Consider the following 19083-nt stretch of genomic DNA (forward strand, 5'->3'; position numbering starts at 1 on the left):
CGGGCAGGTGTTTACTTTTTATGATTTATGTTTGTTTTGCTGAGGTGCAAAATAAAAGCGATGTTTGGACCTTAAACTTGGTGACTGGCGAAGATACTTGTGTGAATGACCCCCGGAAAAGAGCTAACCCCCCCCCCCCCACACACACACACACACACAATATACACTGGCGTGGTTTTTTGCAAGCAGTGTAACCACAGTATATTGCTAGAGATGCCATCACTGTCCAAGCGGTGGCGGTCTATGACCGTAGACACAACAAAAGTGTCATAGTCGACCACCAGTCTATCATTTACAGCTTAAAGTGGCACTCCACCCCACCATTTAACTATTTTTGTGAGGTGCCAAAAACTATACAGTGGACAGGGCCAGAAGCAGTGGCCCTACTGGTGTATGGCTGCCGAAAACAGCTGATCAGTAGGGGTGTGTTGGACCCGCATAGGCCTTGTTGTAAAATGCACCACAATTTGATGCATCTACTTACAGAAAAATCCACTCCACCTAGCTCACCAAGGGGGTGTGGCTTAGCATATGTGGGTGTGGCTTAGTGTTTAGGGGTGTGGTTTAAGATGCAGCATTTAGTGCCAAAATTGCAGTTGTAAAGTAAAGTCAGCCAGTAGGTGGTATAAACAATGACAGTCCGAATTTCTTGTCACGGTGACTGTATTAAAGGGGATTTCCACTCTGATGCAAGTATCCAAAGGCTGAGAACTCCTCACAGCTGGGAGTTTGCTACATTTGCATCCAGTCCAAGAAGTCTTCAGTAACGCAAGCGGTCTGGACTTCACGACGATGCACTCTAGCAAACTATTAGGACATGTGTAGAGCCTATGTATGTATGTATGTAATGTTTCCATTCAATGACTGAAAACAGAGATCTTTATAATTTATTTATTATAATTATCATAACGATTATTTTTACTGTTTCCTTTCATTGCACAGGGACAGATCATTGACTTTCGTGGAATGATCCAAGACGCAATAAAGGGCGCATCCAATGAAATCGCTATGAATACCCTAAACTACAACCCTGACCCTTCCGTAAGTTGGTCCCAAGCTGAAGTTTAGAAAAGATGATGGTATATTCGACAAACAAGTTAACTTCAGATTATATTAGGCAGTTTATAGGACTTGTGCCCGCTCGTCCACAATGTCTTGTCTCTGGGTTGGACAGTGGTGAAGGACACTGTGTGTTTTGCCATTCGGCAGAAGAACCCACTACCAGTCCCAGGACAAGAAATGTTCCAGGTCTCATCCACTTTGCTCTTAGGCTAGTTCCACACTAGTGCTAAAATGTTCCAGCAGAGGAAGCGCCTGCCGGAGCTCCTCACATCTGGCAGAACCAGAAACTACCCGCCTCTTTGCAGCATAAGGGTCCATTCACACGTCCATAAGTGTTTTGCGGATCCGCAAAACACGGACACTGGTAATGTGCATTCCGCAATTTGTGGACCACACATCGCCGGCACTATAATAGAAAATGCCTACTCTTGTCCGCAATTGCGGACAAGAATAGGACATGTTCTATTTTTTTTGCGGAAACGGAAGCATGGATGCGGAAGTTCGGATCCGCAAATGCGGATGCGGACAGCACATTCCGGCCCCATTGAAAATGAATAGGTCTGCACCCGTTCCGCAAAATCCGGCCATACAAATACTGCCGCAAGCAGCCTTTTTTTATCCAGCCGAATCCCAGCACCAATGCCGTAAACGAGCCGGATCCCCAGCAGATCCCATTATAGTCAATGGGGCCTGTCGGTGCTCCGGCAGAACAGCATGCCGGAACATTTTAGCGCTAGTCTTTAGATTTGACTCCACTTTCTACACCACGACTTTACTGGAGTAAGATTGTGACCATTTTGGCAGCTTGTTAAAAAATTTGTAGTTCCTAAATCTGGCTTATATCAGCTTGACAGGCTAAGGGTGGGCTCACATCACTTTTGATGCCTCCGTTTGATGTATACGTTACAAAAAAAAGATACAAAAACGCAGCACACCACTTTCTTGTATCCTGCACAGTCCGGTAAAAAAAAAAAATGGAACTCTATGGTGAAGGATGCCACTGTATGGCATCAGTCTGAAGCATCCGTTTAACGTATACGTTTTTTTTGTATGCTTTAAGTGGATGGGAAAAACGTGATGTGAACCCAGCCTAACCACGACCACGTTCCCGCCTTCTCTAAGCTACAGTGAGTGGTGTAAAACTGCTGCAGTTTTTCTTTTGCGCATATAAACCCAAATATTTGCAAAACCCATTTTTGCCACTTTTTGAAGCCAGATTTCTGATCAGTTTTTGTGTCCATTATATGAACCAGTTTTATGCAAAGAAAGTAAACAGTGAAGGTTCCTATTAAATGACAGCAAGTGGAGGTATTGAAAACATGAGGCACTGATATAGAAAGTATATCGGAAACTTGTATTTATACATTATAACTTTTATTTGCCGAAACCATAAAGGCTCTATACTTCTTACTTTTATTCCATTTCATAATTCATCTGAATTATGGATAGTAACCCTTTATTTCCCAGGAAAGACTGCTGAAGCCGGTCAGCGCTTTTCTCGGCGCCAATAGCGAGATGAGAGAACTGGCTGCAGTGATAAGCCGGGTGAGTTTATTCTTGTTATTATAGAATAAAATAGTAGGGTATTATATTGTATGCGGTATAGATGTTTGTATAGATCAGGGATGGCCAACCTGAGGCTCTCCGGCTGTTGCAAAACTACAACTCCCAGCATGCCCAGACTGCCTACAGGTATCAGCCTACAGCAAAGCATGGTGGGAGTTGTAGTTTTACAACAGCTGGAGAGTCACAGGTTGGCCAGCCCTGGTATAGATGGATGAATAGATATAAGAGAGCGATACAGTCGAGTCCCATTATTATGACCACTTCCTACTTTCGATGTCTGCAGCGCGTAAGAGGTCACGTGTGCTGAGCTGGCTTGGTGGGTATATTAGGTGTGCGATAGGCTGTCTGCCACATATCCCTCGCTGCTGTCATAGATAAAAGCAGTGATTTACCAGAGTTGCAAAAAAAGGATGATTATTGGCTTTCGGGCCGAGGGTGGCGGTATTTCTGAAAGTGCGCAGTGTGAACTGTACAGTGCTACTGTGGTGAAAATGTATCATGAGAGGACAAATAGCACCATTGTGAATAAGAGATGTGGAAACTGCAGAGCACCACGTGCCACTGATGTGAGAGGTGATGGTTAGCGAGGGTTGACCGACACGCTACAGTGGAACAGCTCGCCAGCAAAATGAACCAAGAGCTACGAACAGTTTAGCGAACCAACTGAGTATAGGGCTCCGCAGCAGATAGACGGCCCCTGCACCTCTGCTAGCGAAATTGCATTGTCGGAAAAGGCTTCAGTTTTCGTGGCAGTATCTCCGCTGATTGGTAAAGGGTTGTCTTCTCCCATGAGTCACGTTTTCTGCTTCATTGAACGGATGGACGTTGGTGGGTCAGGTGAGAAACATCAGAGAACAAACACCCTGCAGCCATTGCTGGTGGTGGCAGTATTATGGTCTGGGAAGGTTTTTGTGGTATTCTCTGGGCCCACTTATCCGTGTAGATGGCACTCTCAGGCAATCTGGGTATGAATCCATTCTTGCAGATCAGGTACACCCATACATGCTGATTGTCTTTCCTGGGGCAGATGGGATCTTTCAGTAAGACATTGCGACTTGCCATATGGCTAGAAATGTCTCACATTGGCTGGAAGAATATGACTAAGACTTCCACGTACTACCCTGTCCTCCTAATTCCCCAGACCAGAACCCAAATCGGCATCTGTGGGACCACCTCGATCATCGTGATCGCTCTGTGGATCTTCCCCCACGCCCCTCCAGCAGCTGTGGGATGCACTGCAGTCAGCATGGCTCCAGATACCTGTGAAGACCTACCTGGACCTTACTGAGTCACTCCCAGCCCGTCTAGCTGCTGTCCGTGCTGCACAAAGTGGTTACTCTGGATATTAGCTGTAGATAGATATGAGTTAGATTCGATATATACACTGTACACTCACACACATTAGAAGGAGACATGAGTTCCCTATTCTGGAAAAAGGTGGGGGCCCCACCAAACTAGCATTAATCACCTATCCAGTAGGCGAGTGATAAATGCTTCAGGTTGGAATACCCCTTTAGGCATTACTATGTTTTGATTGTATTTTAATTTGTTCAATGTTCTGTGCTGCTTAAAGAGGACCTTTCATGGGTCCAGAGATTATAAAATAAGTAGCAGGTTATGTAGGGCATAAAGCAGGGATCTAATAGCGCTTACTATTTTTCCTGGGTGCCGCTCCGTTCGGCCTGGTATGCTAATGAATAGCACCGGTACAAGGAGGAGGAGACTGTCCTGTTTCTCATTGGGTGTCCCCTTCTACCTGGCTGTAGCGCTGTCTAATCACAGCAGAGAGCGTCACAGGGAGAAGGTGAGCTTTTTTTCTCCCTGGCTGTGACGCTCTCTGCTGTGATTGGACCGTGCTACAGCCAGGGAGAAGGGGACGCCCAATGAGAAACAGGACAGTCTCCTCCTCCCTGTACCGATGGTACTCATTAGCATACCAGCCGGGAAAACTGCTTGGGGCACAGCGTGCGAACGGAGCGGCGGCCCCACACAAACTAGTAAGCGATATTACATCCCTGCACTATGCCCTACATAACCTGCTAGTTATTTCATAATGTCTGGAGCCATGAAAGGTCCTCTTTAAAGGAGCTTAATGGGAAATCATTTTTTCTTTCTTTCAGGACATTTATCTTCAGAACCCCAATGTAAGGTGGGATGACATCATTGGGCTTGATGCAGCAAAGCGATTAGTAAAGGAGGCAGTGGTGTACCCTATTAGGGTGAGACAATGGCACAATCCATTTTTATTAATTCCTATAATTAAAGTGGTTCTCCGGGAATTAAAAAAATGAAAATACTTAAATATTACTTTATTATAAATATATTCTCAAATACCTTTCATTATTTATAATGGCTCATTTTGTCTGGGGAGCAATCTTCAGAAGAAACAAAATGGCCGCTGTCCCATTAGTTCACACAAAACCTGTCCCGATCACACATAAGAACAAGTTACTTTACAACACTGAGGTAAAGAGCTGCCTCATCCTCCTCTCTACTCTGCTTGTCAGGGATTATGATCCTGAATACAGATGATAAGATCTTAAGCTGAATCTCTGGTGAATTTAGTTCATGAGGAGACATGAAGTACAGAGAGGACGGACAGGACAGACTCTGGTAATGGAGACTGTATACAAGTGCTGCTGCTCATTAGCCACACCTCACCTCCTCTCATGTCTCCTCATCTTCTCCATTCCGACAGAGATTCACCTGTATTCAGGACCATGATTCCTGACAAGCAGAGCAGAGAGGAGGATGAGGCAGCTCTATGGCTCATTGTGGTGAAGTAACTTGTCCTCCTGTGTGATTAGGACAGGTTTTGTGTGTACTGATAGGACGGCGGCCATTTTATTTCTCCCAATGATTGCTGCCTAGACAAAACAAGCCATTCTAAGTAATGAAAGGTATTTGTGAATATATTTATTATAAAATAATATTTTAAGTATTTTCATTTTTTTAAATTCCTGGAGAACCCCTTTAACTTAAGAATCCCACTCAGTGCTTAATTTATTTTGTTATTGTCCGTAGTACCCGCAGCTCTTCACTGGAATTCTGTCTCCTTGGAAGGGGCTCTTGTTGTACGGCCCACCGGGTAAGGTATACGTTGTTTATTGGCGCAATATTACTGTGCATCACACCTGGTGTTGATGAATGATATAGCTGCACAGAGCCAGTCTAAAGCAGGTTCAATAGCTGTTGGCCAAACGCTGATTTGGCTGATGGCTATTCTCCCTCTTTTTCATACCGCTCTGCTCGGCCAAGAGTGTATTTATTTTAAATGGTGAAACGGGAAGAAGCTGCTGCAAGACACCTGTGGTGGTGACTAGGGATGAGTGAACTTGTGTTTTCATGTTGGGCGTACAAGGTTTGGGTTAGGGTTAGCTAAGAATTCTGTTATGGATTCCCCTACCACGGACCATAACTTATGGTCCTTGGTAGCGTCATCCATAACGGAATTCTTAGATAACCCGAACCTTGAAAACACAAGTTCGCTCATCCCTAGTGGTGACATGTCTCCTGGAGAACAAACATCAGACGAACATTTCATACACATTAGATTGTCAGCTGGTCCTGTCTACAGTCGTGGCCAAAAGTTTTGAAACTGACAGAAACTTTGGTTTTCACAAAGTATGGTGCTTCGGTTTTTCTAGTGGCAACTTTGTTTTGAAGAGTGACTGATTCACAAAAAACTCATTTCCACTACATTTCAGCCCTGCCGCAAAATGTCCTGCTAACGTAATTTCAGTGATCTTCTCGTTAGCTCAGGAGAAAGTGTCAAAGAGGACCTGTCACAACAAAATTCAGTGCAGTCTGCAGGCAGCATGTTATAGATCAGGAGGAGCCGAGCAGTGATATATATTGTTCATAATAATAAATTCAGTCAACTTCCTTCAAGAGCAACTTCTCCCAACCATCCAGGAGAAATCTAGTGATGGACAATGCTTTTACTAGCATGATGTACACCATGACAGAAGGCAAAAGTGAGAACGAAGTGGCTCGATGAACAAAAAAATTTAAATTTTGGGTCCACGGACAGAAAACTCCCCAGATCTCAATCCCATAGAGAACCTGCAATCTTCAAAAAGTGGATGGACAAAAACACTGATTAGACAAGAGTAGGTCGCCATCGGTCAGGATTTTGCCCAGATGCTGATATCCAGCATGCCAGGGTGAACTGCAGAAGTCTACAAAAGGAAGGGTCAACTCTGGAAATATTCAGCTTTTGCATAAACCTGATGGCTTTGTCAATTACATCTGACAAAAAAAACTCCAAAAATACTGAAGCAGCAAACATTGTGAAAATCAAAAAATTTGTGTCAGTCTTAAATCTGGCCATGACTGTAAATCGGCGAGGTCAGCCACAGTCTGATGTGTGTGGCCAGTCTGGACAGAATAGACATGAGTTATTTGCTGGCACATCTAGCCAACTTCCTTGGGATGTGGACACTCTAAGGCAGGGCATGCTGGGAGTTGTGATAGCCGCAGTTTGGTCTAAGGTATATGACCCATGTGCGAATTCCTGCCCTTTCAGGAAAACCACAAGCTGTACTCCCCAAACCCTGTGCCCTTATTACATAACTGTACGCCAACAGATTGTCCTATGCTGGAATTTACCCTCATTTTGAGGCAATTCAATTTGGTAGGTCATTCTTCAAGAGGAGCTGGTAACACCCAGTTGTCCGTCTATTCAGACATTTCCAGGAGGAATAATAGAGGAATGACACAACGTAGAGAGAAAAGACGCTTCATAGTTTTTATTTCATGGGGAATACAAGTATTTTCTAATCCGTCAGGAGCGGTGACAGGTTCTCTGTAAATCTTGGAATGTTTCTAATTTCACTTTTATAGGTATATTTTATATGTTGTCTTTTAGGCACTGGAAAGACCTTGCTGGCTAAAGCAGTGGCCACTGAATGTAACACCACATTTTTCAACATTTCCGCTTCTACAATTGTCAGCAAGTGGAGAGGGGATTCGGAAAAACTTGTTCGGGTAGGAAGGTGACCCTGTTATCACGGAAGCCCTCTGTATATGTTGTTTGTAGGCTATTAGTTGTGTCTGTCCAGTCATTTTATGGCTGAGCCTGCCACGGCTGATGGCGGTTTTGCACATGTTGTGCTCCGGTCCAGAATCCGTTGCTGGATATAGTTAGACAGAAAAATGCGGCATGCAGCATTTTTCGATATGGCGAAAGGGAGAGATCCGTTGTTACAACTGATGCACAGGATTCCCGAAAGGATCCCATAAAAAACCATGAGATCAGTTCTGTTTACCTCCTTGTTTCTGTACCATGCCAGCAGGAAAAATCAATGGATGGCCGGGTCTATGGAAACCCAGCCTTAAAGGGTTTTGCAAGATTTAGATATTGATGATCTATCCTCAGGAAAGGTCATTAATATCAGATTGGTGGGAATGTGACACCTGCACCGGACAGCAATTTTGGGTTTACTCCGCACTAGAAAATATACAGGTTCCCTTTAATATTTGCTGATACATACATAGACACTGTGGCAGCAGTATGTCCACGGCACTCTGCACAGATTAAGTCCCTGTCCCCAGGAGCTCTGCGTATACAAGAACTTTGTAGAGCCTAGAACATATAAACTACATAATGCAATTTGCTGGTCCAGCTATCGCCTTCATTTACAAAATGTATTAGTTCACATATTATTTAAAAAAATTCCTAATGAACAGTTTTGTTTTTTTTCTCGTTTTTTTTTTTTTCATTTCAGGTTTTATTCGAACTTGCCCGATATCATGCTCCATCCACCATTTTCCTGGATGAACTTGAATCTGTGATGAGTCAGAGAGGAGCAGGACCAGGGTAAGTAATTTTAAGCCTGTATTACACCTGCTGATTTCTCGGCAAATGATTGCTAATGAGCGTTCGTATGAACACTCATTAGCGATTATCTGGCAGTGTAATACTGCCGCCGATTGCCTGATGAACGAGCTCGATCACCGGGCAATCCAAATCTTTTGACAGGTTAAAAAATAAACGTTTGCAGCTGGCAAATCGTGGTGTCTAATAATGATCTGCCACCGGGAAACCACTATACAGCATGGGGATGAGCGATGGCATAGTGATCGCGCCTACAAACGCTGCGGAAGAGATCGCATGTAATGGCAGCGGTCTACTCCACTAGCAAGCAGGTGATTGTCACATTGGGCTGTCTAATACAGCCTTAAAGGGGTTCTCCGGGAATTGAGAAAATGTAAAAACTAAAATTTTACTTTATTATAAATATGTTCCCAAATACCTTTCATTAGTTACAATGGCTCATTTTGTCTGGGGAGCAATCATTAGGAAAAATAAAATGGCTGCCATCCTATTAGTGCAAACAAAACCTGTCCTAATCACGCAGCAGGACAAGTTACTTCACAACACTGAGCTAAAGAGCTGCCTTATGGGTATTATGATCCTGAATACAGTTTAATATGATCTTCAGCTGAATCTCTGTGGGAATGGAGTTCATGAGGAGACATGAAGGACAAAGAGGATGGATAGGACAGACAGTGGTGATGTGCGGCTGTGGTAATAAAGACTGCATACAAGCGCTGCTGCTCATTACCACATCCCCATCTCCCCTCTGTATTTCATGTCTCCTCATGAACTCCATTCCTACAGAGATTGAGCTGAAGATCTTATCATCTGTATTCAGGATCATCATTCCTCACAAGCATTGCAGAGAGGAGGATTAGGCAGCTCTTTAGCTCAGTGTTGTGAAGTAACTTGTCCTACTGTGTAATTAAGACAGGTTTTGTGTGGACTTATAGGACGGCAGACAATTTATTTCTCCTCATCATTGCTCCCCAGACAAAACGATCCATTATAGCTAATGAAAGGTATTTGAGAATGTATTTATAATAAAGTAATATTTACTGTAAGTATTTTCATTTTCTCAATTCCCGGAGAACCCCTTTAACCCCTTCCCGATGCTACGTCATGGGAACCACTGAGTTCCCGCAAATTTGACGTAATAGTACGTCATAGTGATCGCGCGGGCATCGGAGCGCTGCGCGCGCGCGATCACTGCAGGGGCCCGGCAGTCTGTGGTAGCCGGGCCCCTGCTGTATCCGCCGGCATTGCTGTAAAAGCCGATGCCGGCGGATAAACCCCTTCTATGCCGCGGTCCGCGCTGACCGCGACATAGAAGAGGTTTGCGGCAGGTGAACAATTGCATCGAGTCCCCATGCTGCTGTGGCGGGGACCCGATGCGACACAAGGCAGCCCGATGCCGTGCAGAGGCTGCCCAATGCCTTGCACGGCATCCGGAACTGCCTTCTACGGGAGCCGAGGAGATCCAGTCTCAGGCTGGGTCTCCTAGGCAACCTGTTAGTGTAATAGGCAATGCATTACAATACAGATGTATTGTAATGCATTGCAGAGGGGATCAGACCCCTAAAAGTGAATGTCATAAATAAAGTAAAAAAAAGTGTTTTTAATAAAATTAATAAAGTAATAAAATTAATAAAGTAAAAAAGAAAAAGAAGCCCCTTTCTCCTTATTTTATAATAAAAAAACAGAAAACAAAAACAAAACCCACACATATTAGGTATCACCGCGTCCGTAACAACCAGCTCTATAAAAATATTACATGACCTAACCACTCAGATGAACACCGTAAAAAAAAAAGAAAAATGTAAAAAAAAAAAAATTTTTTGTCAAAAACAAAAATTGCAACAGCAAGTGATCAAAAAGGCATATTCCCCCCAAAATATTACCAATCAGACCGTCACCTCATCCCGCAAAAAATGAGACCCTACCTAAGAAAATCGGTCAAAAAATAAAAAAGCTATGGCTCTCAGACTATGATTGTGTAAAACGTAAATAAATAAGAAAAAGTAGACGTATTGCCACATGCGTAACGATCTGCTCTATAAAAAAAGTCACATGACCTAATCCCTCAGGTAAACGCTGTAAAAAAATAAAATAAAAACGGTGCCAAAACATCCATTTTTTTGTTACCTTGCCTCTCAAAAAACGTAATATAGAGCAATAAAAAATCATATGTACCCCAAAATAGTACCAATAAAACTGGCACCTTATCCCGTAGTTTCCAAAATGTGGTCACTTTTTTGAGTTTCTACTATAGGGGTGCATCAGGGGGGCTTCAAATGGGACATGGCATCTAAAAACCAGTTCAGCTAAATTTGCCTTCCAAAAACCATATGGCATTCCTTTCCTTCTGCGCCCTGCCGTGTGCCTGTACACCAGTTTACGATCACATGTGGGGTGTTTCTGTAAACCGCAGAATCAGGGTAATAAATATTGAGTTTTATTTGGCTGTTAACCCTTGCTTTGCTACTGGAAAAAATTGATTAAAATGTAAAATCTGCCAGAAAAGTGAAATTCAGAAATTTTATCTCCATTTTTCATCAATTCTTGTGGAACTCCTAAAGGGTTAACAAAGTTTGTAAAATCAGTTTTGTATACCTTGAGGGGTGTAGTTTCTAAAATGTGGTCATTTTTGGGTGTTTTATATTATGTAAGCCTCACAAAGTGACGTCAGACCTAAACTGGTCCTTAAAAAGTGGGTTTTGGAAATTTTCCGAAAAATTTCAAGATTTGCTTCCATACTTCTAAGCCTTCTAACGTCCCCCAAAAATAAAATGTTATTTTCAAAATGATCCAAACATGAAGTAGACATATGGGGAATGTAAAGTAATTACTATCTTTGAAGGTATTACTATGTATTATAAAAGTAGAGAAATTGAAATTTGTAAATTTGCTAATTTTTTAAAATTTGGTAAATTTGGTATTTTTTTATGAATAAAAATGTTTTTATTTTTACCATTGTCATGAAGTATAATATGTGACGAGAAAACAATCTCAGAATGGCCTGTATAAGTAAAAGCGTTTTAAAGTTATCGCCACATAAAGTGACACATGTCAGATTTGCAAAAAATGGCCTGGGCAGGAAGGTTAAAACAGGCCCGGGGTTGAAGGTGTTAAAGGGGTTCTGCAGTTTGTTTAAACTGATGATCTATCCTCTGGATAAATCATCAGCATCTGATCGGCGGGGGTCCGACACCCAGGACCCCCGCCGATCAGCTGTTTGAGAAGGCAGCGGCGCTCCAGGAGTGCCGCGGCCTTCTCACTGTTTACCGCAGGCCCAGTGATGTCACGACTAGTATCAACTGTCTTGGGTGCGGCTAAGCTCTATTCACTTGAATGGAGGTTAGCCCAGCCCAGGCCAGTTGATACTAGTCGTGACGTCACTGGGCAGCTGCCTTCTCAAACAGCTGATCGGCAGGGGTCCTGGGTGTTCCAAACTGCAGAACCCCTTTAAGTCTTGGACATAGTCCCTCAGGATGTTGATGACTCAGGATAGGTCCTCAGTATCAGATCAGCTGTTAGAAGAGGGCAGAGGGCCTCTTCTTAGGCCTACTTCAATGCATAGTTCCAGTGAGTTACTGTATTTGTCTGTATTGTGCATTTGTTTCTTCCATTTCTCACGGCGTCATGTTTATTTGCGGTAGAGGTGAGCACGAGGGAAGTCGCAGGATGAAAACAGAATTGCTGGTTCAGATGGACGGCTTGTCCCGATCAGACGACCTGGTGTTTGTTCTCGCCGCCTCCAATCTCCCCTGGTAAGAGGTCCGCACGGTGGAGCCGAGCGAGCGCAAAGCCTCTCGGATCAGCAGAAAGGGCCTTAGTTTTGCTTAAAACATTTAAAGATTAATTGTGAGCTCTTCCCTCTAATGTTTATTCCTCAGAATAAAATATAATCTTTAATAACCTCGCGGCGGCGGCCATATGCCAGTATTTACCGAGCCTCCTCCAACTTTCCAGCCAAGTTATTTACTAGGGTTTTAGCTGAGAAGGGTTTTAACTTCCAAGTGTAAAGTACTTAAAGCTGTAGAAGTAGAAGCTAAATGTGAGGGCGGCTGTAATCTGATTTCTAGCTCTGTACATCTGTACGTAGCGGGGGAGGGGGGTCTCAGCCGCCCTATGACCCTGATCATCTCCCTATAATCTTATGTGGCAAATATGCTTTCTATAAGCAGCGGAGAGATGTCATTTATAAAAAGAATCCATTGTTCCTCTCCTATGACTAGGAGAACCATTACTGTGAATTTGTGAGCCCCGGGATTTAGAAAACCAGAGTATTCTGCATCAGGGAGGGGTCCTCCTGTTAAGGATCTTCATGTGTTGATCAGAGTGGACAGTGGTTACAAAGAGCTTCTCCAGGAGACCTGTCTTACAGACTAGACTGCCCATCGATGTGTAATGCTTAGTTTACCCTGTGGTGGCGCTGCAAATTTAAAGGGGTTGTCTGCATTTTTTATATTGATGGTCTCTCCTCAGGATAGGTCATCAATATCAATCAGCGGGGAGCCGACTCCCGGCAACCCCTTAATCAGCTGTTTGAAGAGACCGTAGCGCTCATACAAGCGCTGTGTTCTCTTCAATGTTTACCTACTCGCCATTGCAACTGCAGCGGAGAGCAGTGTAATTAAGACTCCGCTGTCCAATTCACTTCCATGGGAAGTCCTTCCTGTTCAAGTGAATCGGAGGGAGCCTTCCCATTGAAGTGAAAGGGGAAGGAGCAGTTGTAATTACGATGGCGAGCAGTGAAGAGAGCACAGTGCTCGTATGAGCGCTACGGTCTCAGCTGATCTGCGGGGTGCTGCGAGTCGGCCCCCCGCTGATCTGATATTGATGACCTATCAAAAGAGGACAACCCCTTTAACCCTAGAGTTAACAGCTGGTTGACACTTTGCAGTTAAAGGTCAGGGGACGCTTCACCTAAAAAGGGATTATTCAAGCAGAGAACCCCTTTAATGTTTCAATTCTCATAAATGACTTCACACAGCCCCAAGGTTATTATGATTGTGTTTTATACTAAATATTAAAAGCACCGCCTGAGGACAGTAAAAATACCTCTTGGAGACATGTACCCCCTGGGCTTACAGGTTCCAGACCTGGAGAACCTAGGTTCATCCCATCATCATGGATGCCGTAGTGGCTCCCAATGTGACAAACATCTGCATGCGTGAAATAATGCCACCATACTATACGTAGAGGATTTAAATAAGGCCAGGGCTGTACAGCGACTTTGGCTGTGATACATGTACGGCCTAAGATCGCTGCCTGCCAGCTAGTGAAAGTGAATGCGGTTGTGCTGCGACCCATGACTTACCATGGCCGTCACAAGAAACCAGACCCAGCAGTGGATTCCCTTTCATTAGTTGTGCAGCGCTACGTTGAAGCCAAAGTACAGCCCTAGCCTAATGCTGCCATATAGTACCTAATAAGACCACCATCCAGTGCCCACATAATACTGCCGTACAGAGGCAGGAGACAGAGGACTGTGATTTCTCTATTGCTGGGCACACTGCTCGTCGTACTCTCCAGACGACTGGAATTGTCGCTCCTCAAAATGATGCTTTATTGCTTTGTCACGAGCAGCAATAACATCATGTTTATGATAGGGAGCTGGATCATGCCATGTTAAGGCGGCTGGAGAAGAGGATTCTGGTGGATTTACCCAGTAAAGAAGCACGAAAGTCCATGATCCAGCACTGGCTGCCACCAGTGAGCAATAGCGGAGGAGTGGAGCTGAGAACCGAGCTTGACTACAGCGTGCTGGGAGAGGTAACTACACAACCAATCAGATTCCACCTTTCATTTTTCAGAGCTCCTTTGGAAAATAAAAGATGGGATCTGATTGGTTTCTAAGGGCAACTAAGCTACTTTTCCGTTATACCAGTTTAATAAATACCCCCCAATATCTTTGACTGCTGCTGAACTAGAGGGAGTATAATCATAAAGGACAATTTCACCTTAAAAAAAAATATCTCTTTTTGAAGGGAAACTCAATTTTTTTTTTAATGATTCTTTTCCTTTAATTATCTTTAGGCCTCATGCACACGACCGTTGTGTCCGTTGTTCCGTTTTCCGTGATTTTCTGCGGACCGATTGACTTTCAATGGGTCCGTGGAAAACTCGGCTAACGCACCGTTTATCATCCGCGTCCATGATCCGTGTTTCCAGTCCGTGAAAAAAATACCTGTCCTATTTTTTTCACGGACAACGGTTCGCGGACCCATTCAAGTCAATGGGTCCGTGAAAAAACACGGAGGCACACAAGATTGTCATCCGTGTCCGCCTCCGTTTTTTTTCCTATCATTTGCATGGCAAACTTGACTTAGATTTTTTTTAACTTTCCTTTATGTCTGGTGATCCTCCAAAAATAAAGGAAGACACACGGAAACAAAAACGGACACGGATCACGGAACAACGGAACCCCTTTTTGCGAACCGCAAAAAAATACTGTCGTGTGCATGAGGCCTTAAAGGAATATTTTTCTCACTTCACACCCAGAACTAGGGCTGCAGCTAACGATTTATTTTAGTAATCAAGTATTCTATCGATTAATCCAACGATTAATCGAGTACTCTAATAAGAAAAAAATTTATTAAAGGAACATTTTACTTTATAAAAACTCATCAGCCCCCCGTGCCATCAGTCCTCAGCGCCATCAGCCACCTCCATGCCATCAGTTCCCCCCAGTGCCAACAGTCCTCTGTTCCATCAGCTCCCCTTAGTGCCATCAGTCCCCCATGTTCTCTGTCCGCTGTGCCATCAGCCCCCCATGTCCCCCACTCTTCCAGTGCCATCAGCCACTCCATGCCATCATGTTCCCTACTCCCCCAGTGCCATCAGCCCCTCAATGCCATGTCCCCCACTGCCACCAGCCCCTCCATGCCACCATGTCCCCCACTCCCCCAGTGCCATCAGCCCCTCAATGCCATGTCCCCCACTGCCACCAGCCCCCCCATGCCATCATGTACCCAACTCCCCCAGTGCCATCAGCCCCTCCATGCCATGTCCTCCACTGCCACCAGCCCCTCCATGCCACCATGTCCCCCACTCCCCCAGTGCCATCAGCCCCTCCATGCCATTCACTCACTCTCCATGGTCACATGATTAAAACGAATCCTCGATGCAGGGAAATTGCATCAAGGTTTTATTTGTATCTATTACATTGAGTAATCGTTGCCACCCTACCCAGAACTAAAGTAAAAATTGTGCTGGTCCTTACTTTGAGTGTTCATGCCCACGAGTGTACTCGCTCAGTGCCCGTATTGCAGACTGTAAACAGCCGGTCCGCAATATATGGGCACTGGTCGTGTGCACTGCATGGTGGGGATGCAGCCCCATTGACTTGAATGGGTCCACAATCCGCAACATACAGCCAAAGATAGAACATGTCCTATCTTTTGTGGAGCGGTGGCACGGATTGGAAGCCTATGGAAACACTACGAAGAGATTCCGCGGGCTTTCCGTCCATGACTCCGCACCGCAAAAAGATAGAACATGTTCTATCTTTGGCCTTATGGTGTGGGCCGCGTACCCATTCAAGTCAATGGGTCCACGGCCAGTGGCTGGGCACTGCGGACCGGGCACTGAGCGCTTACACTCTTGTGCATGTGCCCTAAATATGTATGTAGGTTAGGCCGGGTTCAAACCTGCGTTGTGCACTTTGGATCTCTGATTCGGTCACACTATTTGGCATATATGGCGGCTTTTCGGGCAGAAAAAAAAAATACTACACGCAGCATCTTTTGTCCAGCCGAAAGACTGCATATATGCCAGGAAGCGGCCGGATTCCATTGTAGTGCATGTTCCGCCACCACCACAACAGACTGCCGGAGTTCACATCGCATATGTGAACGCGGCCTTATCTGATTCCCGATTCTCCCTGAGAAAAGAAATATGCAAGTGAGCTCTTCACTAGAGGGAAGAAAACGGCCTGCGCGCTAGAGCGAGCAGCCGAGCTCCCACAATGCATTGCTCTCCGGTAAAAGGAACCCAGCAGAATTGTAAATGTCGCTTTCTGTGTGAATGAAGAATAAAACGTTTTTATAAAGCCACACAGGATTAGAAAAGCAAAGTATTTGCAAAGATATTCAACATTTTATGTAGATTATAACTGTAGAATGCTAGACTAAGGCCCCCTGCACACAAACGTGTGCTTCCTGTTGCCGTATTGTGGACCGCATTTGCGGATGTGCAAAACACAGGTGCTGTTCCGTGGGCATTCCGCATCACTGATGCGGGCCCATTCACTTGAATAAGTCCGCAAATCCGAAGATGCGGAATGGTGCGGAACGGAACCCTATGGAAGCACTACGGAGTGCTGCGGCTGCCCCACTGACTGTGTTTGTGCATTGCGGCTCGCATTTTGCTGGCCACAGCACGACCACGGGATGCACACATGGGGCCTAATGCAGAGGTGGGATCGGATCTTTATGACTTACATATTACATACATATATATTCATACGTGGAAAATATTGTACAGGGAGTTTCACTTTTATGTCATAAAAGTTTGATTATCTAAAGAGACAGTTTTCTAGATCTCTGCTTGTTGTCGGTCTTACATCCTAAGGGTGGCGTCACACGTTGCAGAATTTTCAGTAAAAAAAAATCCACAGGTGCAGATTTTTCAAAGTTGCGGATTATGCTGCAGATTTTGTGTGTGAAATACTCAAGAAAACTTTATTTGCGTTCTGAATGCGGAACAGAACGCAGTTATTGAGACTTTTGATCCCCATAGGCTAATACTGGGGAAGCCTTTATGGTGCGCATTTTGTTGCGCAAAAGTGTGAAGGCACCCTAAGGCCTCTTGCACACGAACGTATTTTCATTCCGTGTCAGTTTCGCATTTTTTTTTTTTTGCGGACCGTATACGGAACCATAAATTTCAATGGGGCCGCAAAAAAAAACGGAAGGTACTCAGTGTGCATTCCGTTTCCGTATTTCCGTTCCGCAAAAAAATAGAACATGTCCTATTATTGTCCGCATTACGGTCACGGATAGTAATGTTGTATTAGGGGCCAGCTGTTCAGTTTAGCAAAATACGGAATGCACATGGATGTCATCTGTATTTTTTGCGGATCGCAAAATACATACACTCGTGTGCAAGAGGCCTAAGACTGCACACCTGCCCTTGCCCTGATCATGTCCAGGTGACACTGGTGCAGGACACGTTACAATTTATCAGAGACTCCCTTGTAATGAGTCGTGACGCTGTCAGTTGGACATAATCAAGATTTATTTTCAGGTCTTGGTTGGACAAATTCACTGACAGCAAGCCAGAAATCTTTGCTGTCAAAAGTAGAAATACAAATGACATATGAAATGTGTAGAAAGAATTTGGAAACTGTGTCTCGAGGCATTAACATGTGCAGGCCGTGCCCGTATTCAGTCCGCAATACATGGGCAGCGGCCTTGTGCGCACCGTATTACGGATGCGGACCCATTCACTTGAATGGGTTTGCAATCCGGAAGGCCACAGAAGCGCTTCCGTGGCATTTCGGTCCGTGCCTTCGCACCTCAAAAAAATAGAACATGCCCTATAAATTTTTTGGGCGGTGTGGACAGATCGCCGACCCATTCAATTGAATAAGTCTTCATCCGTCAGTGCAGATCACACGGACAGTGCGCGTGCATTGGGGGAACGCTCCCATGGTCCCGGCCATCGCCTTATCCTATAGTGTGCACGACCACATCTCGATTGCAGGGTGGTCACAACCATGGAAATGACCTTTATATGTTAATTGTTGCTGCAGTAACGTGTACAGTATACTGCATGACATTTTATCCCTTTACTCTTCTGTCCTGTGTGTAGGAGACTGAAGGTTACTCAGGATCAGATGTTAAGCTGGTGTGTAAAGAAGCCGCCATGAGACCCGTGAGGAAAGTGTTCCACGCCCTAGAAAATCACCAACAAGGTAAAGGTGTGCGGCACTGTCAGAAATACTGCACCTCCAGCGATCCCCCATAGATACACATACGCTGCCCAAAGAGTCCAAATAGAAGATATGTTTAAGGGCTCATGCACACGACTGCAAACACTGATCCGCAAAAAGAAACTGATTACCTCCGTGTGACGTCTGTGTTACATCCGTTCTGTTTGCGGATCCATTGTAACATTGCCTGTCCTTGTCTGCAAAATGAACAAGAATAGGACATGTTCTATTTTTTTGCGGAATGGACATGCAGACATACGGATACGGAATCCACATGGAGTCATTTCCTTTTTTTTGCGGCCCCATTGAGATGAATGGTTATGCACACGGGCTGCAAAAAAAAAAAAACGGAACAGACATGGACAGAAAATACATTCATGTGCATGAGCCCTAAGCCTTTTTTTTTTTTTTCCAGGGAGCCAGGACTTGCCCTTCATTCGTCTGGACACAGTGACCACATCCGATTTTCTGGACGTTTTAGCACACACAAAGCCATCAGCCAAAAGTCTGGTGGAAAAATATAGCGCCTGGCAGAAAGAGTTTGAGTCGGTGTGAGAAAGAGAGGCTGGCGGACACAACTGCTGCTGCACTACACAGGGACCAAACTGCCCTCAGACCTGGAGCCTAACATGCTCTGTGGCATGGACGTTTATTGTGGCGAATTTTGCACTGTATGAACTATATAAAAAAAGGG

General features: G+C 44.6%; 1 protein-coding gene across 4 annotated transcripts in view; it reads left to right on the forward strand.

Annotated features, from left to right (window-relative positions):
• Positions 1-19083, forward strand: part of LOC122924838 (katanin p60 ATPase-containing subunit A-like 2) — a 37907-nt gene extending 18824 nt beyond the window's left edge. For all 4 annotated transcript variants that reach the window (XM_044276317.1, XM_044276320.1, XM_044276319.1 and 1 more), the window contains 10 exons: positions 943-1041; positions 2530-2607; positions 4749-4847; positions 5653-5716; positions 7499-7617; positions 8358-8449; positions 12109-12219; positions 14065-14227; positions 18269-18371; positions 18805-19083. In XM_044276317.1, the coding sequence (XP_044132252.1) occupies positions 943-1041; positions 2530-2607; positions 4749-4847; positions 5653-5716; positions 7499-7617; positions 8358-8449; positions 12109-12219; positions 14065-14227; positions 18269-18371; positions 18805-18944 (1068 nt within the window). In that variant the 3' untranslated portion in view covers positions 18945-19083. The remainder of the gene's footprint in view (positions 1-942; positions 1042-2529; positions 2608-4748; positions 4848-5652; positions 5717-7498; positions 7618-8357; positions 8450-12108; positions 12220-14064; positions 14228-18268; positions 18372-18804) is intronic.

This window comes from Bufo gargarizans, chromosome 1, assembly GCF_014858855.1.
Source record: "Bufo gargarizans isolate SCDJY-AF-19 chromosome 1, ASM1485885v1, whole genome shotgun sequence".
NCBI lineage: Eukaryota > Metazoa > Chordata > Amphibia > Anura > Bufonidae > Bufo > Bufo gargarizans.